This window comes from Oncorhynchus tshawytscha, linkage group LG05 (assembly GCF_018296145.1).
Source record: "Oncorhynchus tshawytscha isolate Ot180627B linkage group LG05, Otsh_v2.0, whole genome shotgun sequence".
Lineage (NCBI taxonomy): Eukaryota > Metazoa > Chordata > Actinopteri > Salmoniformes > Salmonidae > Oncorhynchus > Oncorhynchus tshawytscha.
The window spans coordinates 48,486,768-48,511,557 of record NC_056433.1 but is presented as its reverse complement, the minus strand read 5'-3'; the positions used below and the strand labels follow the sequence as shown (position 1 = coordinate 48,511,557).

Genomic DNA, 24,790 nt, shown 5'->3' with positions numbered 1-24,790 from the left:
AAGAATGCTGTTCATTGAACGCCTAGCTGTAGTCGACGCCATAGTACCATCCCAGCTCCTCATTAAGCTGGAGGCCCTGGGTCTCAACCCCGCACTGTGCAATCGGGTCCTGGACTTTGACGGGCCGCCATCCCAGGTGGGTAAGGTAGGAAACAACATCTCCACTTCCCTGACCCTCAATGCTGGGGCCCCACAAGGGTGCGTGCTCAGCCCCCACCTGTACTCCCTATTCACCTATGACTGCGTGGCCATGCACGCCTCCAACGCAATCATCAAGTTCGCAGACGACACAACAGTATTGGGCTTGATTACCAACAACGACGAGAAAGCCTACAGGGAGGTGGTGAGGGCATTCGGAGTGTGGTGTCAGGAAAACAACCTCAACAAAACAAAGGAGATGATCGTGAACTTTAGGAAACAGCAGAGGGAGCACCCCCCCATCCACATCAAAGGGACAATAGTGGAGAAGGTGGAAAGTTCCTCGGCGTACACGTCACAGACAAACTGAAATGGTCCACCCACAGACAGTTTGGTGAAGGCACAACAGCGCCTCTTCAACCTCAAGAGGCTGAAGAAATTTGGCTTGTCACCTAAAACCCTGACAAAATTTTACAGATGCACAATTGAGAGCATCCTGTCAGGCTGTATCACAGCCTAGTACGGCAACTACACCGCCCTCAACCGCAAGGCTCTCCAGAGGGTGGTGCGGTCTGCACAATGCATCACTGGGGGCAAACTGTCTGCCCTCCAGGACACCTACAGCACCCAATGTCACAGGAAGGACAAAAAGATCATCAAGGACAACAATCACCGGCGCCACTAACTGTTCACCCTGCAGAAATCCAGAAGGCGAAGTCAGTACAGGTGCATCAAAGCTGGGACAGAGAGACTGAAAAACAGCTTATATCTCAAGGCCATCACTGGCACATTAGAGGTTGCTGCCTACATAGACACTCACTAGTCACTTTAAACAATGCCACTTTAATAACATATCTTACATTACTTATGTCATATGTATATAGTGTATTTATACCATTTATTACATCTTGCCTATGCTGCTCAGCCATTGCTTATCCATATATTTATACATTCTTATTCCATCCCTTGAGATTTGTGTGTATTAAGTAGTTGTTGGGGAATTGTTTGATTACTTGTTAGATATTACTGCACTGTCGGAACGAGAAGCACAAGCATTTTGCTACACTTGCATTAACATCTGCTAACCATGTGTATGTGACCAATAAAATTTGATTTGATGAAGGGGAGGAGACCGGTTAAAGAAGGATGTTTAAGCTTTGAGAGACATGGATTGTGGATGTGTGCCATTGAGAGGGTGAATAGGAAAAACAAAAGATGTAAGCGCCTTTGAATGGGGTATAGTACTAGGTGCCAGGAGCACCGGTTTGTGTCGAACTGCAACGCTGTTGGGTTTTTCACGCTCAACAGTTTCCTGTGTATCAACAATGGTCTACCGCCCAAAGGACATCCAACCAACTTGACAACTGTGGGAAGCATCGGAGACATCATGAGCCAGCATCCCTGTGGAACGCTTTCGACACCTTGTAGAGTCCATGCCCTGACGAATTGAGGCTGTTTGGAGGGCAGAAGGAGGGTGAGGGGTGCAACTCAATATGTGACCGACTGGCTTGATTGTCTTATGTTACAACATTTGTAATGGATAAAAGTACAAATTAGAGCTAGAAAATGGTATATCATACACTGCAGTTGAGGAACAATGGAAAAGTAATTCTGCATTGAAAGTTGATAAACTTGTTACCTCACTTTTGAGAAAATGGCCCTTGAATGCTTTGGTTCACCTACTGGAGAGCTCTTCTTTGTCTACACCCATTCAGCATCATTCACACCCTCTAAAGCTTTAGCACCACCCATCTCCTTAAGCATTCACATGTGAGGCCATGTACTAAATAACCAAAGACTTCAAAACAATGCCTGGTTCATACTACGTGTGTGTTGGTAAATTTTATCTGGAGTGCCAGAGTGTTTTTTTATATAACCTTTATTAAACTAGGCAAGTCAGTTAAGAACAAACTCTTATTTACAATGACGGCCTACCGGGGAACAGTGGGTTAACTGCCTTGTTCAGGGGCAGAACAACAAGATTTTTACCTAGTCAGTTTGGGGATTCGATCCAGCAACCTTTCAGTTACTGGCCCAATGCTCTAACCACTGGGCTACCTGCCAGGTTCAATGATATCTAGCTAACATTAGAATATAACTAGCAATTCAAATGGCTCTGCGATATGAATAATATTACTACACAGATCATACACCTACTGTTAGCTAGTGAGCCAGCCAATGGTTGCCCTTAGTTTGAAGATGTATAAAGCACCTGTCTCTGGATTACAACGGCCTTCTGTGTTCTCTTTTCGACTATGTCTGCATATTTGCAATCAAACGCCAGAATTTTCTCCATCTCCTTAGCTATTATACTCAAATTCCACTCATTTCAAAACTCGCCCTCCAGAAAGTGGAGAGCAACACTTATGCAGTTCTACTATGTGATATCGTCCAAAAAAGACACGTTAAAAAGGATTACCTACACATACTGACCAGCTCATGTTATAGACAGAAGTGTACTACATGGCAGACCAATCCGAACTCATCTCTCGGCATGTCCAGCCCACTCATTATTCCAGCCAATTATTGCTAGCAGGAAGGTTGCTAATTTTTTCCGTGGCTAAACCAACTAGGTTTGTAATTTACCAATTTTATACGTGTTTAAGGCAGAAGAACGTTCAAATGTTCTAGAAGGCATTTCTGCCCAAAAAGCATTTTGATTAACTTCATTGGGATAGGGGGCAGCATTTTCACTTTTGGATGAAAAGCGTGCCCAGAGTAAACTGCCTCCTACTCAGTCCCAGATGCTAATTTATGCATATTATTAGTAGTATTGGATAGAAAACTCTGAAGTTTCTAAAACTGTTTGAATGATGTCTGAGTATAACAGAACTCATATGGCAGGCAAAAACCTGAGAGAAAATCCAAACAGGAAGTGGGAAATCTGAGGTTTGTAGTTTTTCAACTCAGCCCCTATTGAAGATACAGTAGGATATTTGTTATGTTGCACTTCCTAAGTCTTCCACTAGATGTCAACAGTCTTTAGAACGTTGTTTGATTGCTTTTCTACAGACAATGGAATTCTCCGGTTGGAACATTTATGATAAAAACATCCTAAAGATGGATTCTATACATCGTTTGATATGTTTCTACGACCAGTAATATAACTTTTTGGATTTTTCATCCGACCTTTCCGCTGGAAGTTGCACGCGATTTGTTTACCAAATGCCCTAACACAAGGAGGTATATGGACATAAATGATGAACTTTATCGAACAAATCAAACATTTATTGTGGAACTGGGATTCCTGGGAGTGCATGCCGATGAAGATCATGAAAGTGAATATTTATAATACTATTTCTGACTAATGTTGACTGTGCAACATGGTGGATATTTATTTTGGCTGGTTTGGGCTCTGAGCTCTGTACTCAGATTATTGCATGGTATGCTTTTTCAGTAAAGTTTTTTTAAATCTGACACAGCAGTTGCATTAAAATAAGGGGAAGTTTATCTAAAGTTCCATGCATAAAACTTGTATTTTCATCCACATTTATAATGAGTATTTCTGTAAGTTGATGTGGCTCTGCAAAATCACCGCATGTTTTGAAACTACTGAACATAACACGCCAATGTAAAATTAGAATTTTGGACATAAATATGCACTTTATCGAACAAAACATACATGTATTGTGTAACATGAAGTCCTATGAGTGTCATCTGATGAAGATCATCAAAGGTTAGTGATTAATTTAATCTCTATTTGTACTTTTTGTGACTCCTCTCTTTGGCTGGAAAAATGGCTAGGTCTTTCTGTGACTTGGTGGTGACCTAACAATTGTTTGTGGAGCTTTTGCTGTAAAGCATTTTTGAAATCAGACACTGGCTGGATTAGTGGCTGGATTAAACAAGAATTGTATCTTGAAATTTGATTTATGAGATTTCTGTTGATTTGGATTTGGTGCCCTGCAATTTCATTGGCTGTTGGCGAGGGGTTCCGCTACGTTCCCAGACAGGTTAAAAAGTTTACATTCAAATTACTCTCCTGTGAAGTAGTGAAGCTCGACATACGCCTAGCTTCCCGAAAAGAGTCACATATCTGGAAGGTGTTCCTATAATGCTTTGTAAATTGATTTTAGAAATCAAGTAATAAAAGATTATCAAATGTCATCGTTCTAAGTGTAAAACACTGACTGTGCCTACCTGAAGAAGTTGACCTTGCAGTCCCAGGTCTGGAGCCATTAGTGATATTGCGGGATGAAGGCCTTGTGTCAAGACTTGAGGTGATTTTCAACGTACCAGTTGTGCTGCCAGTCTTGGTCTTGCTGTTCAGAGTCGTACTGGTGGCTGACGTTAACCTGTGTGTGACCCCAGCTGGTTTCTTGGTTTTTGTGGCACTGCTCTTTGAGGTCTTGCTTGGAGCATCAGCCTCAGGGTCAGCCATGCAGGCACCGGGCTGGGGCGGCAAGGGTGGAAGGTCCTTCATTGGGGCTGGGGGAGGGTCCTGAGAGGAATGTTGAGCTCCCCTGTTGGAGGAGTGAGAGCTGGGATGGTCGTGTGGATGGTGGGGTGGGAAACTCCCAGAATCCTCATCAGAGTCCATGTCTGCAGTGATGGAGGGGCAGTCTTCAGTCCCTGGGGGTATGTCTGAATCTGTGGCTGTGTTGAGGGACTCACTAGCAGATGTGGGTGGAGTCTCCTGACCTTGTGGCGAATGTCGATCACTATGAATGACGCTTTGTGGCTTAGCTAGGTCCTGGGAGTGGTCGCTGTTTTCTGATAGTTCTCGCGGGCTACCTGTCGCTAGCCCCGGAGACAGATGCTGTTGTTGGTTCTCTGGGGATTTTGGGTGCTTGAATTCACAAGGTGAGACCAGGCAGAGGTCGACGTCATGGGGAACGTCAGGGAGAAGACCCTGAAATCCAGTAAGGCGTTCCTCTGAGCCGTCCCCTGGCGGACGCATGTTATGACATGTCCTCAAAGGTAAGGACATCCCCATTTTGGGGTCAGGATCAGCAAAATGCCCATTAGAGTAGGACCTGTCCATATGGTCTCCCTTGGGTGACTCATCAATAGATGGGAGCACCTGTTCAAAAGACACGGAAAGAGACTCATCAACTTCTGTTGAGTGTGGGGAACCGATTTCAGCAGGCATAGAGGTAATATTGGGGGAGACAGAGTCCGGCAGCATGAAGGGACTCAGTGTCAAAAGGCTTGATTGCTTCTCCTGGGACGATGTAGAGTTCTCTAGGTTCCCCTTCAAGGAGCCTACCTCAGAGTTCCTGCAAGAACCCATGACATGGCAGTCTTCAAACCCAAGGCTAGGCACCCTTCCCCCGAGACTACTGTCCTCACCAGAGCCCTGAGCATCCTCTTCAGGTGATTGGTGGAAAGGGGTATGCCCAGCGCTATTAGGGGCTGAGTCAGCAGGGGAGACCAACTCTAAAGTCTTCTCATCTGAGCTGGCACATGCATCTTGTCCATTTCGCAGGGCCCCATCAAGAAGTCTGTATTCAGTTGGTGTAATATCAAAGTTCACACTGCGGTCACTTTTAGGAGTTTTGGCAAGAGGTGAAGTGGTTCCCAGGGCCTTCTCTGGATTTGGGAGTGTCTCCATGCAGCGGAACTTTTCTGGACTTTCCAAGATGTCGCCCTTCTCTGCATTTTCTCTTGATCCATTCTCTGTTTCAGGTTGCGACATTCCTTCATTGTTAGCTATAGTGCTCACTACAACAGCAGTCTTTTTCTCTGACTCTCCATTTTCTGCTCTGAGCTTCTCGAATTCCGCTGTCATGTCTTCAGGCGTTGACATCTTAGAACGATCCGCATCCCCTTCAGAGGCTGAAGCTTTTTGATTCTCTGTCTTTTTACTCGTCTTTGACTTCCCCACCTTGTTCAATGAGTCTTTCTTGGGGATTGCATCCTTCTTCAAAGTTCCATTCTTGCCTACGGGTTTTTTTGCTTCTGCGTTTCCTAATGAAGGTCCAGCTGTCACTTTTTTGACATCCTTGCTGACAGGTTTTGTTGGTTTCTTCTCATCTGGCTTGATTTCCTTCTTGATCTCTTTCTTTGGATCAGGTTTGATGTCTTTCTTTGGTTTTAGACCAAGAGGTTCTTTCTTAATTGGTTCTCTCTTTTTCTCCACATTCTCATCCTTTTTGGCAACACCTGCAGAGGCTTTCTCATCCCTCTTTTTGACTTCTTTTTTCTCATCCTTTAAAGGTTCCTTCTTTGTCATAAGCTTTTCGGGCTTTGGAAGTCTTTGTTTAGCATCCACATCCTTCAGTTTCAACTTCTCATCCCCTTCCTTTTCTTTAGGAGCAATGTCACTTGGGCCTTTGGGCTTGGTCTTCACGTCTTGTTTCCTAAGGTCCCCACGTCCAAGTTTGTCCTTCAGCAAGGCACTGCTAGGTCTGGAGTCCTTGGGAAGGGACTTAAGGCTCTCCCGACTCTCTGCACGTTTTGGTTGTTTATCTGATTTGGATGCTTCAAGGTCCCTAAGGCTCACGGCGGGGTGTTTCAGGAATTCTAGATGCTTTACTTTGTCAAGTCCTTCAAGAATCTTGGCCTGCGGAGTACACCCAGGGAAGAGAACTCGAATGATCTTCTCATGAGTACTGGCAGGATGCCACACCAATAGAGCACAGATGGAGACAAGGCAAGGCAGGGGTATCTCTGAGCCTTTCATGTTAGATCCATTGCCGGGCCAGTTCTTCATCAAAGCCTCAAGCTCTTTACTGCCTTTGACTGGGTTAAGAACATACAGCTCTAGACGACCGACTCCCATCTTCTGGAAAAGTATAACAGGCTCAATGGTGGGTCCATTTGAGCGACTAAGAGGCTCTGAATTGATTGTTAGCCTGTCAAGGTGCTGCAACGTGAGTGCCACCTGATCGCAGCTCCGCAGTTCTTTGGGATCACCCTCGAATGACTTCAATCTCTCTGGAGCATTAAGAAAAACTATGCCAATATCAGGAGAAATTAGATTTTTCATCCAGTCCTCATTGATCTGAGAGTCGGCAGAATGTTCATCCTCCAGTTCTACCACTTTCCTTTGGAGAAGACTGTTCACCCCTGGAAGATTGTCAGTACCGATGTGGGTGAGGAGCAGGCAGTCAACTCTGTCCAGATGTCTAACCAGTTTCCAGAAACAGGAGCGTGGATCGGACCCACCGTTGACCAGGATGTTGAAACCGTTAACAGCAAAGAAGGCAGAGTCTCCTCTCCCACCTGGAAATACGTAACAGCAGGGGCGAGAGAGTTTGAGGAAGCCCACAGTACTGGGGGGCTCCAGCAGCTCAAAAGAAGACTGTGGCTCCAGGGACTCGGAGAGGTATTCTGTGAACTCTTGCAGACCTTCCATTTCAGGTAGCACTGATGGCAGGTTTGTTTTGATGTCAATGAAGTCTTGTAGGTTGTGTTTCTCCAACACTGAGTTCTTCCACACTCCAGTGTTAGGACAACTCAGTGTGAGGCTAGCTTTTTGTGTAGGGTCTGCCGAGCTCAATAACTCTCCAATCTATTCAAAAAGATAGAATGGTTTGATGTAAAATCACTTGACCAGCTTATTAATAATGCTTTGAATTTAGATTAAATCTGTAACTTAGAATATACACTGATTGTACAAAACATTAACATTTGCTATTCCTATGACAAATGTCTGGTATACTCTGTGTATATTACAGTAAAATAACTCACCTCTTCATCAGCAAATATCTGAATGAAGTCACTGAGAGAGAAACATCCTGTTTGTAAGACCAGGTCTCCTGCCTCTTCGACACATTGTCCAGCAAGAACCAACAACTTGTGGCGAGACACGTCAGATATAAGCCGGCGCACCTAGGGAAATGGAAGGAAAAGTAGTCATGAAATTAAGCTCCATTTAGTAGCCTATACAATTCCAAATAGGGCAATAGTTTAGATTGTGCTTAGTGTCACTGAAAATACAGATAAACAAGGCCCCTCATTCAAGTTTAAAAAAAAATGTTTACAGTCTATAATATGATAAAAAGGGAACATGGCAAGACAAACCGATCATCTTGATCCAAATTACATGCATACTAGCCAGATCGGATATTTTAAAAAAGTCTGCACACAATTTGTTTTGGTGCCTTAGGCCACAATCAACCCACATGCTGATTTCAATCTATAGCCTACATACAATGCTATTAAGTGATCAATACAAGGATCACGTGTTTTAAAATTTTCATGATAAAAGGCAGCCCCTCAAACTCCATGGCAATATTCTATTGTTACAAAACTTCTCAAATTCCTCATCCCCCCCCCATCCTTTCCCAGAGAAAGTATTTCAGGAATTACTGTTCACATACTCTTTACAGTACTAAACATACTGCAAACGTTGTTCAGCCATGACATTGAAATAATTCCCAAATTTACCCGCAGATATGCTCATACAGAATGAGAACGCAAGAGATTATTTCCCCTAATATTGAATGCATTCTGAAATATCGGTGAATTAAGCATCACAAGCATTAGCTGACAAGCACAGGCTGAATGAAGTAGATTGTTGGTTCAAGTGAGGCAGGTTATATTTCATTACAGCAACGACAGGATAGGATTTTCAGTATGAAATGAGCGCTAGATGGCAGGGCAAAGAACCGTGTAATGTGATGGCAGTGTGTACTGCAGGTGTCATCTGAGCAATTGGATCCTTTCCATCTCAGGACAAAGCAATTGTTATGCAAAGCAGAGCATACACCTTAGTAAATATCCTATTGTCATTCTGAACATAGTTTATTTTCCAGTATTTTAAAATGAATTTGGACTACACAAAATATACCTTGAAACCGAAATAAGACTTCAACACCGAGGTCTGACATTCAACAGTGAGAGATGTAGCCTAATTAAGTCTCACCTCTGAGCAGACCAACTCATGGGATGGGTTCCCCACCACCTTGGTGTCTAGAACGTCTCCACTGTGCTGCAGTGTCCTCTGGCCTATAGGGAAGGAGGGAGAAAGTGGTCAGACACCTGAGAGTGAGGGAAAAGGCTCCAGGGAGGTAGGGGTTAAAATAGAGCCTAGCCTGTTCCTTTAGACCTGACAAAAACAAGGGGTACTTGGGCAATAGTCTATGCTATATGTGGATAGTTTGGGAATAACAGATCCTGCATCCACCAAAAAGGTTAAAAAGGTTGGGAGAATCATATGTCAAAATATCTCTTTTTGTTTTGTTTTACAGTAAACCGATTAGCAGATGTAGATCACTTCAGCTCAATCAATCAAATCAAATGTATTTATAAAGCCTTTAATCTCTAGTGTAGTCTGTTAGTCTTGACCAGCTCACAGTTAATCTTGACCACAGCAAGAAAAAGATCCATGTCAGCATTAGAAACAGCCAGTCTATAGAATTGAATGCCTCTGTAAAGCGAGAGAAACTATGCTGCTCCAGGGCTTGATTTGAACTTGTTTAGCCCACTTATCACCATTTTTCACCATTGAATGATGCAAGGAACCACCTTACAAAACACAACTCATTACCATCTTTTTTACCATACAGAATCAGACAATGTAGGCTACACTCTGCCTAAAATACTACACCCTTTAAGGCTCTCCTGGAGGATGGTTGGCCACCATTGGTTGCCTATAACATATTGCAACATTACATTTACAACCAAATCTTTATAAAATAATTCCCTATAAAAAATATCAATGAGACTGATGCAACAGATCAGACCATTTAGCTTAAAATTGTAAAGTTTTATTTCGTCATATTATAAAGGTCAACAATGTACGCATTAATGTGCCAAAATGCATTTAGTGGCAAAACACTGTTCTCAAAACCGCACAACATGCACAACCGTTTATTTTTTAAATATATGTTTAACCTTTACTTAACTAGGCAAATCAGTTCATTAAAACCTCTACAGGATCGATGGGTCCCCCGCGGTACGGTTGAGCTAACGTTGGCTAATGTGATCAGCATGAGGTTGTAAGTAACAAGAACATTTCCCAGGACACAGACATATCTGATATTGGCAGAAGGCTTAAATTATTGTTAATCTAACTGCACTGTCCAATTTACAGTAGCTATTACAGTGAAATAATACCATGCCATTGTTTGAGGAGTGCGCACAGTTATGAACTTGAAAATGTATTTAATAAACCAATTAGGCACATTTGGGCAGTCTTGATACAAAAGTTTGAACAGAAATGCAATGGTTCATTGGATCAGTCTTAAACTTTGCACATACACTGCCATCTAGTGGTCAAAATCTAAATTGCGCCTGGGCTGGCATAATACATTATGGCCTTTCTCTTGCATTTCAAAGATGGTACAAAAAGGCATGTTTTTTTCTTTGTAATATCTTTTACCAGATCTAATGTGATATATTCTCCTACATTCATTTAACATTTCTACAAACGTCAAAGTGTTTCATTTCAAATGGTATCAAGAATACACATATCCTAGCTTCAGGTCATGAGTTACATGCAGTTAGATTTGGGTATGTCATTTTAGGCGAAAAATAAGAAAAAAAGGGGGCAGCTCCATGAACAAATGTTTATTTACAATGACGGACTATCCCCGGCCAAACCCGGACGACGCTGGGCCAATTGTGCGCCGCCCTATGGGACTCACGGCCGGATGTGATATAGCCTGGGTTTCACTTGAGAGATTAAAATATCTGTTAGAAATTAAGAAAGCGGGGAGATCTAGATGCATCAACTAGCATGGGTTACTAATATGACTAGGATTATGCCTTTGGGTGCTGGACAATAAAACAATTAATAAAAAAATGAAAACCAATATAACATGAGAAAACCAGCATTTAAGTGCTAATAAAATAATACATTCAACACTTCTATGGTCGTATTTTGGCTAGGATAGGTTACTTTGAAACAGGGTAAAACATGCTTCATAAGACATAAAACGTACAGGGTTTAAACTACGTTTATGGTTAAATAGTTTCAAAATGATCCAATTCTGGTCAGAATAATGAATAATGATTTTATATATATATTTTTTTTTACTTGTCCATTAAAATGTCCAACTTAAGTCTATATTCTTCTTGTCCAACAATTGTTTTTTTTGTTTTTTTGCTTTTTACTTTTCCGGGACAAGATGACCACAGTGAATGTCGACCCCTGTGCACAGTTTGAGGCACAGAGCTTTGCATAGCACAAAGATAAACCCTGGGCTTGCAGTGTGACTAACTGTTAGTGCAGGTCTGAAGAGAGAATAGGTTAAAAACAAGGCAAGGCACTGAAACCAGACAGGGCTGAAGCAAAAACCAAAACATGACTTACCAGAAGTTAGAATGTTCTTGGTAAAAGAAAATACATATACAATAATGCTATAAAACTCAAGAAACAAAAAAAGGCAACACTTTTATATCATATTTTTTGTTTTAGTCTATATTTGTTTAGAATTCTAGTTATAAGCAGGGTTCAAAAGCTGCAATGCCATGCCGAGGCTATCTAGGCTGAATAAACGACCTGTGAGTCAAAATCCTACTGCATCACATGACAGAATACAGTGGCATTCACTCATGTGCTGCACCCAACAGCATCCCCATTTAACCTACAATTTTCCACACCGAATCCCAATCATTATTAGGGGGTGGGCGTGGGGACTGTTTTATGCCTGGGGTAGTGGAGCTACATGATCTAAAAGGTGAAATAATCATGGAAGGCCGCAGAAATCAAGAACTGTGTGTTTATTTCTGGGTTCTATAAGTAACACACACTGTATGGCTAAAATGTCTGTGGGAGCGAGAGAAAGGACTGCCAGTGAGATAGTTCTGCTTTGAGTTTTTCCCCTTCTAACCGTATGAACATTTACACTACAAAGGTTCCGTCACTTACTACAGTGTCTGCTACATGAACAGCTCAAATGCACATTAACCAAAAGCTCAGTAGATCCAAAAGTGAGTGGACAGTTACCCAAGAAACCCAGCACAGGTCAGGTTGTTGGTGTGGATGGTCCAGCCAGCCAAGAAGGGAGATTTAGAAAGTAATTGTTGCTTGCTGTCATCACACGTGCTAGCAGGTATTGAACCTCTTATTGAATTACCACCCCGTTAGGGAAGTAACTATGGTATATTAGAACATGGAGATCATAGTGCTCAGTCACTCAATTATCCAGTGAACCAATCATTGACCACTGTCTGGTAACGCCCCCCCGAGTACTGTACATGATTGCGTCCTTATATGAAGATAAGTTGGTCATTGGTTATCCCCAGTCCCCCGAACATCACTGTAGTGCACAGAAGGTAGTTGTGGACAGCATTGAGAAACCAATGTCATTGGCGTATCAACTTCCCACCCTTGTCATTACCCTCATCAACCCTATTTGCTGTGCTGAAAGAAGAGGAACCATTCTTTCCAGTCACTAGAACGTGTAAAAAAAAAAGAAGAGACATGCTCAAAGAGAGGGCCTCGGCTCCAACCTTGACCCTGGTGTAGAGACGAAACCCAACACGAGAAAGCACTTCCTTCCTGTCAGCTAGTCGAGCTACGGCGTTGCTATGGCAACAGCTGCAGAGGCTATACACAGCCAGAGAACACAATAGCACAAGGAAGCAAAGAATTAAGTTAACACAAATTATCTTAATTCTATTTTGGAATGATTCAACAAGGCCCATGACCAGATCGTGTATATAATGGTACATCAGTGTGAATCTCACAGAGAACAGATATTAGTTGAATCCATGAATAACTAGAATTATTCAAATAAAAGGCTTCATGACTACGAAGATTTGGGACTACCACAGTCCTTTTCTCCATATGTGCCTCGTGTCTGGTTGAGCTCTATCCTATCAGAGAAGTGCCCCCTGCAGGGAGAAACTTGAGCGGCAAAGGCCAGCATCCGACTCCCCACCACGTGAGACTAAGACATTGTGCAAATGAAAACCAGCTAAACTGGACTTAAGGATTACCCTACAACAAAATCCGCTCCTCTGTTCCCCTGCCCTCTTTGATGTCTCATCTTTGATGGCTCTCTGGGAGTTGGCTCCATTTGCCCCTTGGGGCAGATCCTTCTACTGTCAGGTTCTTAATGTACATACACACATTGCAATGTATCATTCTGTGCGGCTGGAAAAGACAAATCTGAAAGCAGCCTGAAATATTCACAGCGATATGGCTGAAAGGAAACAGAGCTGGATGGTTCCAGTTTCTGCCTTTATTCTCCCTGGATAGAGGATTTTAATCTGAGCTGTAAACAGGGCAGCCAGTAAACCCCCCCAGCTCCAGACCGCAAACATTTAGTTGAACTTTGTGACCCTTTGACTTGGCTGTGCGAATTAAATACATTTTCTGGTCGCACTGGTGCAATCTGCACATTCTACATGGTCATCTCAATCAAAATGTATTTTTTTTAAGGTGAATAAAACCACCCTTACAAAAAATGATTGCAGTTTTGAAACTGCAGTAAAAGTACAGTAACAGCAGTCGACTGTGTTTGACGCTGTAATTGTATATTTGTTTTATTTAAATGTAACCTTAAACTAGGCAAGTCAGTCACAAATTCTTGTTTACAATGACGGGCTACCGGGGAACAGTGGGTTAACTGCCTTGTTCAGGGGCAGACGACAGATTTTTACCTTGTCAGCTCGGGGACTTTATCCATCAACCTTTCGGTTACTGGCCCAACACTCTAACCACAAGGCTACCTAACTGACGTGTACTGCAGTTAAAATAAGAAATTACTGCAGCAAAAAAAAGAAGTGTTATTTTGGACGCAAAATTTGCGGCATACTGCAGTTACAGTGGGGCAAAAAAGTATTTAGTCAGCCACCAATTGTGCAAGTTCTCCCACTTAAGATGAGGCCTGTACTTTTCATCATAGGTACACTTCAACTATGACAGAAAAAATGAGAAAATAAAATCCAGAAAATCACATTGTAGGATTTTTAATGAATTTATTTGCAAATTATGGTGAAAAGTAAGTATTTGGTCAATAACAAAAGTTTCTCAATACTTTGTTATATACCCTTTGTTGGCAATGACAGAGGTTAAACGTTTTCTGTAAGTCTTCACAAGGTTTTCACACACTTTTGCTGGTATTTTGGTCCATTGCAGATCTCTAGAGCAGTGATGTTTTGGGGCTGTTGCTGGTCAACACAGACTTTCAACTCCCTCTAAAGATTTTCTATGGGGTTGAGATCTGGAGACTGGCTAGGCCACTCCAGGACCTAGAAATGCTTCTTACGAAGCCACTCCTTCGTTGCCCGGGCGGTGTGTTTGGGATCATTGTCATGCTGAAAGACCCATCCACGTTCCATTTTCAATACCTTTGCTGATGGAAGGAGGTTTTCACTCAAAATCTCACGATACATGGCCCCATTCATTCTTTCCTTTACACTGATCAGTCACCCTGGTCCCTTTGCAGAAAAACAGCCCCAAAGCATGATGTTTCCACCCCCATGCTTCACAGTAGGTATGGTGTTCTTTGGATGCAACTCAGCATTCTTTGTCCTCCAAACATGACGAGTTGAGCTTTTACCAAAAAGTTATATTTTGGTTTCATCTGACCATATGACATTCTTCCAATCTTCTTCTGGATCATCCAAATGCTCTCTAGCAAACTTCAGATGGGCCTGGACACGTACTGGCTTAAGCAGGGGGACACGTCTGGCACTGCAGGATTTGAGTCCCTGGCGGCGTAGTGTGTTACTGATGGTAGGCTTTGTTACTTTGGTCCCAGCTCTCTGCAGGCCATTCACTAGGTCCCCCCGTGTGGTTCTGGGATTTTTGCTCACCATTCTTGTGATCATTTTGACCCCACGGGGTGAGATCTTGCGTGGAGCCCCAGATCGAGGGAGATTATCAGTGGTCTTGTGTGTCTTCCATTTCCTAATAATTGCTCCCACAGTTGATTTCTTCAAACCAAGCTGCTTACCTATTGCAGATTCAGTCTTCCCAGCCTGGTGCAGGTCTACAATTTTGTTTCTGGTGTCCTTTGACAGCTCTTTGGTCTTGGCCATAGTGGAGTTTGGAGTGTGACTGTTTGAGGTTGTGGGCAGGTGTCTTTTATACTGATAAGTTCAAACAGGTGCCATTAATACAGGTAACAAGTGGAGGACAGAGGAGCCTCTTAAATAAGAAGTTACAGGTCTGTGAGAGCCAGAAATCTTGCTTGTTTGTAGGTGACCAAATACTTATTTTCCACCATAATTTGCAAATAAATTAAAAATCCTACCATGTGATTTTCTGGATTTTTTTTCTCATTTTGTCGGTCATAGTTGAAGTGCACCTATGATGAAAATTACAGGCCTCTCTCATCTTTTTAAGTGGGAGAACTTGCACAATTGGTGGCTGACTAAATACTTTTTTGCCCCACTGTACAAGGGGTACCGGTACAGGGTCAATGTACAGGGGCCCCGATTAGTCGAGGTAATTGTACAGTGGCAAGAAAAAGTATGTGAACCCTTTGGAATTACCTGGATTTCTGCATAAAACGTGATCATCTAAGTCACAACAATAGACATTCACAGTGTAGGTTGGAAAAAGTATGTGAACCCCTAGGCTAATTACTTCTCCAAAAGCTAATTGGAGTCAGAAGCCAGCTAACCTGGAGTCCCATCAATGAGCTGCCTTGCACTATAAAAAAATATACAAATCAAATTTGAGTTTGCGATTCACAAGAAGCATTGCCTGATGTGAACCACGCCTCGAACAAAAGAGATCAGAAGACCTAAGATTACGAATTTTTGGCTTGCATAAAGCTGGAAAGAGTTACAAAAGTATCTCTAAAAGCCTCGATGTTAATCATTCCACAGTAATGGAGAAAGTTCATTAAGACCTTTAGACAGGTCATCATTCACAAGGCTGCAGGGCCAGATTGATTACCAGGACATGTACTGCGAGCATGCGCTGACCAACTAGCAAGTGTCTTCACTGACATTTTCAACCTCTCCCTGTCCAAGTCTGTAATACCAACATGTTTTAAGCAGACCACCATGGAACATGTTAGTTTGTTGGTGATGTGGACCCCAAGAAACTTGAAGCTCTCAACCTGCTCCAATACAACCCCGTCGATGAGAATGGGGGCATGCTCAGTCCTCTTTTTCCAGTAGTCCACAATCATCTCCTTTGTCTTGATCACGTTGAGGGAGAGGTTGTCCTTGCACCACACGGTCAGGTCTCTGACCCTCTCCCTATAAGCTGTCTCGTCGTTGTCGGTGATTAGGTCTGCCACGGTTGTGTCATTGGCAAACTTAAATGATGGTGTTGGAGTTGTGCCTGGCCGTGCAGTCATGAATGAACAGGGAGTACAGGAGGGGACTGAGCACGCACCCCTGAGGGGGCCCCCGTGTTGAGGATCAGTGTGGCGGTTGTGTTACCTACCCTTACCACCTGGGGGCGGCCTGTCAGGTAGTCCAGGATCCAGTTGCAGAGAAAGGTGTTTAGCTTAGTGATGAGCTTTGAGGGCACTATGGTGTTGAACGTTGAGTTGTAGTCAATCAACAGCATTCTCACATAGGTGTTCCTTTTGTCCAGGTGGGAAAGGGCAGTATGGAGTGCAATAGAGATGGCATCATCTGTGGATCTGTCTAGGGGTTCTGGGATAATGGTGTTGATGTGAGCCATGACCAGCCAATTATAAGCACTTCATGGCTATAGACGTGAGTGCTATGGGTCGGTAGTCATTTAGGCAGGTTATGTTGGTGTTCTTGGGCAGAGGGACTATGGTGGTCTGCTTGAAACATGCTGGTATTACAGACTCAGGGAAAGGTTGAAAATGTCAGTGAAGACACTTGCCAGTTGGTCAGCACATGCTTGGAGTAGACATCCTGGTAATCTGTCTGGCCCTGTGAATGCTGACCTATTTAAAGGTCTTACATCGGCTGCAGAGAGCGTGGTCATCCGGAACAGCTGATGCTCTCATGCATGTTTCAGTGTTACTTGCCTCAACGGAGCATAGAAGTAATTTAGCCCATCATTGCTTATTAGTAAATAAATAGGTCTGTAAAAAAGACTAATTAAAATAATATTTAATTATTCAATAAGGTTATTCTGGCTCGGAGGCCTATAATGCGCTAATGTTCTGTCAAATGGATAATGTGCCAATCCTCTCCAACCTGGCATGGTACAATTTGGAATCTGATAAATAGGCTATGGAAATGTTGCGTGTATTTACTTATATTTATATTATACTTATATTGTCAATTTCATCTTCATACGATTGCATAACTGTCTCTCCCCTTCATACTTTCCTTGTCAATTCACTAAGGTAGGCCTAGTTTTCTTTATACGTTTTAAGGAAAGGAGAAATATTTGCTTGTGTCTGACATACGTTGGTGTATTTGATTGACAGGTCATTTTATGGTGGTGTATGAGTTCGCTGATTCTAAAGTAGCTTGGACGCCATCTCTTTAATAAGAATCAAATGCTGCTGTCATGATTTAACCTTTTAAAAGGCCTATTTTCAGTAAAGACCCTTGCTCTTGTTTATGATGCTGTTCACACCAACTGCAAAATATCATCATCCTGTCACAATCCGTCAATTATTTATCCGGAGCAGTTTAGTTTAGTTTTTTTTTTTACGTGAAAATAAGCTGTTGACCAATAGAAATTGTTATCTGGGACACTGCCAGAAGTCTGTGGGCTCATTGGGTCAATTAATTAATTTCTCTCTGCCTGTTTTTTTACATTTGCAAAGCATCAGTGCAGAAAGATGTCAATTTAGCCAATGTGATCACATCACACCAGAGTTACATGTCGCTCTCATCATTCAAACTTCCCCACCAGTTCATTGCCAACACTGTAGCCTATTTTATAGCTATTCAGCAAGCAAGAAGTTCAAATCGATGTTTCTCTCCTCGAATAGGCCTCTGTCAGTTTTTTTAATTGCTCACAAAAAGTTTCAAACTACATTGAGGTTCATATACAGTCCAATCAGAAAGTATCCAGACCCCTTGACTTTTTCCACATTTTGTTAGATTACAGCCTTATTCTAAAAAATCCCCTCAATCTACATACAATATCCCATAATGACAAAGCTAATACAGGTTTTTTGAAAATGTTGCTAATTTATTAAATTAAACTGAAATATTACATCTACCCTTTACTCAGTACTTTGTTGAAGAATCTCCACAGAGGAACTCTTAAGCTCTGTCAGTGACCATCGGGTTCTTGGACACCTCACTGACCAAGGCCCTTCTCACCCGATTGCTCAGTTTGGCAGGGCGGCCAGCTATTTGGTGGTTCCAAACTTCTTCCATTTAAGAATGATGGAAGCCACTGTGTTCTTGGGAACCTGCAGAGGTATACAGACAATTCCTTCGACCTCATTGTATGGGTTTTGCTCTGACATGCACTGTCAGCTGTGGGACCTTATATAGACAGGTGTGTGCCTTTCCAAATCAATTGAATTTACCACAGGTGGACTCCAATCAAGTTGTAGAAATATCTCAAGGATGATCAATGGAAACAGGACGCAACGGAGCTTAATTGAGTCTCATAGTAAAGCGTCTGAATAATTATGTAAATAAGGAATTTCTGTTTTACATTTGTAATAAATTTGCAAAATTTCTAAAAACCTGCTTTCGCATTTGTCATTATGGGGTATTGTGTAGATTGCTGAGGATTCTTTTTTAAATCCATTTTAGAATACGGCTGTAACGTTAAAAAAATTCAAAGGGGTCTGAATACTTTCTGAATGCACTGTGTATTGGCTTCTCATTCAAACTAGAGGGGAGAAGAGATAGGCCAGCGGAGTTGTCAGTGGAGATGCCAGCGGAGTTACGTGAATTGCGCAAGAAGGGAACAGTGAAGACAGAAAAAAAAAAATATCAGCCGGAATTTACCCTTATCAATAAGTGGTTTCACAGATTCAGATAAAGCACTCAAAATGTTAAAAAATGTAGTGTCAACGTCACTACCCGTTGCGTCACAAAAATGTATCAACGGCTGAACATTAGGTTACGGACAGGTTGCGCGTGCGTGAGTTTTTTATTTTCGAATGGTTATCAATTTCATCTTCATGCCCATCACAGCTGTCTCTATCCCCCTTAACTTCCCTCGTCAATGTAGATCACATGCTACATTGATTTAGCGTTCTCCTACAACGTAGACCATTTTTTGATTATCCTACAGAAAGGATTTTAAGCGAATACGTTTTTAGGAAAGGACAAAATGTGATTTGATTGTGTCAGAGGGACGTGCTGCAGCCGGCTTTGATTGATGGGTCATTTTAGGTGGGCGGGTGTGCGTTTATCACTTCCCTAATTCTCTATGTCCATCCCGAAAGTTTCCTAAAATATAGGCCTAGCCTGTCTGGACTTCTTCTCTTTTAATCAGATCGAATTAAACTGTCTAGTTGCGAGGATTGGAATGACGACAGGTGTCAGCTCTGCGTTTGTTCTCTTATTAAATGGAGTGCGACTGAATGAAACGTAGCCAAACACCTTTCATGAGTCCTCATATAGGATGCATAAGCTTATATCTTGATATTTTCAGCAGCATATACGTTTTCCAGTAGTATATAATTTCTCTCATTACTGTGTCCTCTCTAGCCACTGAACAACATATTGCCACAGAGAATGACCGCAGCAGCATTGGTGACGTTTTGCGAATTGTTTGATAAAGTGGAGGGGGGAAAAAAATGTTTTGTTGTTGCAGAAAACACATGTAGTTATAAACATTATATAAACATTCAGCATCTGACAAGAGCGCATGAAAACAAACTATTTGATATAATGTACTCTGATTTTATGATCCAACAAAGAAATTGCACATATTTTAAGGGCTATTTGAAAACACAATGGTCAAATCAGTGTTGATTTCCATGACACCTATTAGACATACACAATCAAACCAAAACAAGTGTGTAATTCACAACTCAAATTGCAATTTCATCATAGAAAGCTATTATTCAAAGCCAATTTAAAACAAGTTGAATTGTCTGCTTTCACCAAAGCAATCGGATTTAAAAAGGTGCACTATGCAGAAATCACTCCGACATTTCCTGGTTGCTAAAATGTTTACTGTTTCGGTTAATATGACAAAACAAGCAAATATAGTGTAGGGAATAATTGTACCATCTGAACTGCTGTGAAATAGCTCTTCCATAACCAAAAATATTGTATTTTCAGCTGTTTGAAGCTGGTGTACAAAACCTGAAAGTAAAAGACGCAAAAACAAAGCGTAAGAATGGGAACATAGAAATAGTGCACTTATAACAGCTCTACTACCGCTTCTTTGACTTGCTTGCAATGACAGATCTATAACTCACATTTCTATGTGAATTTGGTCAGGTGGCCCAGAAAGTTACATATTGCAGCTTTAATGCCAGTGACATACATTACCCTGTTTTCATCACAAATAATCCAGAGCGGACTGCTTGAAGGACATTAGTAGTAGTCTTAAACTTGCTAAAAGAAAAAAAGGTCAAATTCATTTAACAGGGAGAATATATACAATAAAATACTGGGCTTCAGACTGGATTATCCATGAGAACTGACTCAAATAAGGACATTTTTGGCACTGTCCTCGGAGTTCATACGAAGGGAATTGAATGTGTACTACCAAACAGTTGCATTCACAGTATGTATATGCAATGTGGCAGTAGTACATACCAATACATCCTCAGTCATGAAAGGATTTACAGTAATAACCACTTAATAGTTTAGGCTTCAATACATGGACATCATTTCAACATGACAAATTAAATAATGATAAAAGCAGCTCTGATAAAAAACAAAATCCCATTGAAAACACAGGTAACTGCCCAAATAAAGGAAACTCCAACATAGTGTCTTAATAGGGTGTTGTGGCACCACGAGCCACCAGCTTCAAAGCACCGTGGCATGAATTTGACAAGTGTCTGGAACTCCGTTGGAGGGATGCGACACCATTCTTCCACAAGAAATTCCATCATTGGGTGTTTTGTTGATGGTGGTGGAAAACGCTGTCCCAGATGCCGCTCAAGAATCTCCCATAAGTGTTCAATTGAGATCTTGTGACAAACACACAGACACACACCACGTAAACAGCCTATGCTCCTTTGAGACCCTTCTTTCAGACACTGACATCTCTTCTTCTAGCCATGGTAGCTGAATAATGGGCAACGGGGCATTTTTATACATGACTAAGCATGATGGGATGTTAACTGCTTAATTAACTCAGGAACCACACGTGTGTTGAAGCACCTGCTTTCAATATACTTTGTAAAACACATTAGACTTTTCTGCTTCCACCAAACCAATCACATTGGTGGAACCTCAAATTCCAAATGCCCTAGCGGTTTATTTGTATTTATTTTTTAATTTGGGGGGGGTTTGCGACCAAATCATGGACTGGTGCCACCAGGGGAAAATGTCAGCCGGGAGCCCTGCCCACTGTAACAGGAGACAGTCAGCCGGGAGCCCTGCCCACTGTAACAGGAGACAGTCAGCCGGGAGCCCTGCCCACTGTAACAGGAGACAGTCAGCCGGGAGCCCTGCCCACTGTAACAGGAGACAGTCAGCCGGGAGCCCTGCCCACTGTAACAGGAGACAGTCAGACCCTGCCCAGTCAGGAGACAGTCAGCCGGGAGCCCTGCCCACTGTAACAGGAGACAGTCAGCCGGGAGCCCTGCCCACTGTAACAGGAGACAGCCCTCCCACTGTAACAGGAGACAGTCAGGAGCCCTGCCCACTGTAACAGGAGACAGTCAGCCGGGAGCCCTGCCCACTGTAACAGGAGACAGTCACAGTCAGGAGACAGTCAGGGAGCCCTGCCCACTGTAACAGGAGACAGTCAGCCGGGAGCCCTGCCCACTGCCCACTGCCCACTAACAGGAGACAGTCAGCCGGGAGCCCTGCCCACTGTAACAGGAGACAGTCAGCCGGGAGCCCTGCCCACTGTAACAGGAGACAGTCAGCCGGGAGCCCTGCCCACTGTAACAGGAGACAGTCAGCCGGGAGCCCTGCCCACTAACAGGAGACAGTCAGCCTCAAGGGTAGAAGTCCCCTTTTCCAAAACATATCTATCAGTATCATATTCATTAGCTTACAGCTATAGAGTAGCCGAATTACTAAAACTGTGTCACTCTGTTTGGTAACTTTCCTTCAATATACTGTATATTCTAACTTATTTGTATTGGGTATTTGTCATGAATTAGCCCATTCTGGATAAGGTTATACTGTAGGCCTGTGAAATGAGAGCAAGGCAAGGCACTGTGTGGCACACCATGTGCCCCCTGATGACTGTCATGAGCCCCCCTGCCCAGTAGCACTCCTCTAGTGTAAACACGCACACATACAGGCTCTGACGCCCCACATTCCTAACAGCTGGCCTGCAATTAGTCAGTCAGCCTGCTGCCCGGAAGAGGCTCTGCAGCACAGATTCCATAGTGGAGCACTGCAGTAACATCGTATTCCTTTTACAGAGCTGCGATAGCCTGAGCTAGCACGAAAGTGAAAGTGTGGATGTATTGCAGGTGCTGGGGGTGTGAGACACAGATTGTGAATGAGAGAGGCCTGAAGGTAGGGCGAGGTAGTTCTTGACACTCGAGGAGGAAGTTGTCCCGAGGATAAACAAATGTTCTGGTGACTGAGGGAAGATGGGCTTCAGGGCGAGGATGGTGCAAGCTGTGGCAAACTATTTTCAGCTGTGAGGTCACACACTCTCTCCTCCTCCCACTCTCCCTGGGATTTCTCTCTCTGCTTTCCATCAACCAACCAGTCTCATTCCTCTGTCCTCCCCACCAACTCTCCACGCAAACTACACTGCAAAGATACAAATAACAGTCGGAAGGAGCTACTCTGCTGAAGTTGCATTGTTGAGGTGTAAAAGGAAGAACACTTGAGGCCCAATAAGATTGTCTCCAGAGTACAGGTCTAATTTCAGTATTTCTACGGCTATAGTCTGGTGTGCGTGGCATTTAAGTTATTCTACAAGCAGACAAAAAAGGGAGGTTGCTTGTTGGCCTCTGGATCTCACAGGAGTGTTCTCACCTTGAGAAAGCTGACATTTCCAGGCGTCACTATACAGAGCAAACATGAGAATACGACATCTGGCTATGCAAGACAACTCCTGCTGTAACTAGGGTGGGTCGCTATCTTGGCTTTGGAAAACATCACTTAGCTTAAATTATCAACTGACCTGACATGAAGAAACAGCCAGCTGGCCACTGGTAGTGGACAGCACCCGTTACCACCCATGGCATTGCATACACCATCCCAGCCAGTCAAATAAAAACAGACATGAGTCAATCATTAGCGGCAGATGGGCAGATAACTAAGAAGGGCACACGCTTTCTGCCTTGACCAAGGCTGGTGATACTCTGCTAGATTTCTCAAGTAGATGTTTGGCTGAGGAGAAGACAAAACAAGTATTTTTCTCAGTCAATTCTAGAATTTTTCCAGATGTATTGTCGATTATCTGGATCGTAAATAAATAAAAAATAGCCCACTCATCTGAAAAGTTCATCAGTCTATCCAAAATGAGGCTTTTCAGTGGGGCTGAACTGAAAGACGCTGGCAGAGTCAGCAGATGTGAAAGATGGAGTTATCATAGGAGATAAAATCTCGTGGGGAAGCGAGCTCCATCTCCACTCGAGTGTGAAGACGCTGGGCAAGTGTAAACTCGCTGGTGTTTGCCTGACTGAGCAGACCCTGACCAGCCGAGCCAGTCAAACTTTCTAATCCACAAGCGGCTTGCAGCCCCCAGCTAACGGCTGCCACGGCCTCTCCGCACGCAAACCCCAAGTCCAAGGGTACTGCCGTGTTGCTAACCACTGTGACCCAGCATGCCAACAGCAGGGAGGGAGACACACACACACACACACACACACACACACACCTAACAGGGGTCAATAATAGAATGCGAAATTGATTGTAAGCTAGAGAGTAATGTAAGGAGGTTCCAATGGCTCAGTTTGTTGGAGCATGGCAGAATGGATATTCAAAGCAACTCTTGTACTATTTAGAATGGTTGACTAATTTATGCTTATGGCATCTTCTCTAAGAACTGTGACTGTCATGAGATGTAACAATGTGTTTCACAGAAAATTAGTAAAGCTTTTTTTTGCTTTTCATCATGTGTCTTTGCTCAATTTCACAGCTGTCGAGTTTGAAAAGTGGGTCATAAACCGCATTCAAAGATATTCAATGTAACTCATTGAATGAACTTTGATAAGGAGCCAGACAACATAATGAAAATAATAGCAGGCGTACAAGGGTCAATATTTGGACAGGATAAATAATGTCATTGTTTAGATCAATAGCTCTTCAGACATTTGGCAGCTCACGGATAGATCTGGCATTGAATGAACAGAGATTGAACATCAGCATGCACAATGCAAAGGTCAAAGAGAATGGTGAGATTTTTTAAGACCTAGCTAATTAATGCTACATCATTCTACCTATGTCAACAGGAGTTGGCATTTCGCGGTAACGATGAGTGGCAGCTCATCAAACAGGCCCAGGGACAACTATGTGGAACTATTACATGCCTTTGCTGAAACACGCCACCATGTTTGCTTTTTGCTCATGACCTATGATGGAATTTTCCACCCTATCGGTGACACAATGAAAGCACCGGAACGGCAGCGACAAGACTTCTAGTTCCTATGAGCGATTCGAGCTGAAATGCAATGAACTGGGCCTGGCAGAAAGCTAAACTCATAGTAAACGGAGTATAGAGGGGGCGAATCTATGACAACATACTGGACAATATCTATGTTCAGAAGAGAGCCAGGTTTGACCAATTTGGTGTACCTTTTGGTGTGTTGGTGTGTTGCCTTGGCTCAGTGGACCGCAAAAAAAA

General features: G+C 42.8%; 1 protein-coding gene across 3 annotated transcripts in view; it reads right to left on the bottom strand.

The window, feature by feature from the left end:
• The window catches only part of LOC112250717 (microtubule-associated protein 1S), a 45,489-nt gene that overhangs the window by 3,542 nt on the left and 17,157 nt on the right, over positions 1 to 24,790 (bottom strand). For 2 of the 3 annotated variants that reach the window (XM_024421090.2, XM_024421092.2), the window contains exons 3-5: positions 8,951 to 9,033; positions 7,774 to 7,914; positions 4,279 to 7,594 (exon numbers count right to left, since the gene is read on the bottom strand). In XM_024421090.2, coding sequence (XP_024276858.1) covers positions 4,279 to 7,594; positions 7,774 to 7,914; positions 8,951 to 9,033 — 3,540 coding nt within the window. The remainder of the gene's footprint in view (positions 1 to 4,278; positions 7,595 to 7,773; positions 7,915 to 8,950; positions 9,034 to 24,790) is intronic. The other variant, XM_024421091.2, reaches the window with a different exon arrangement.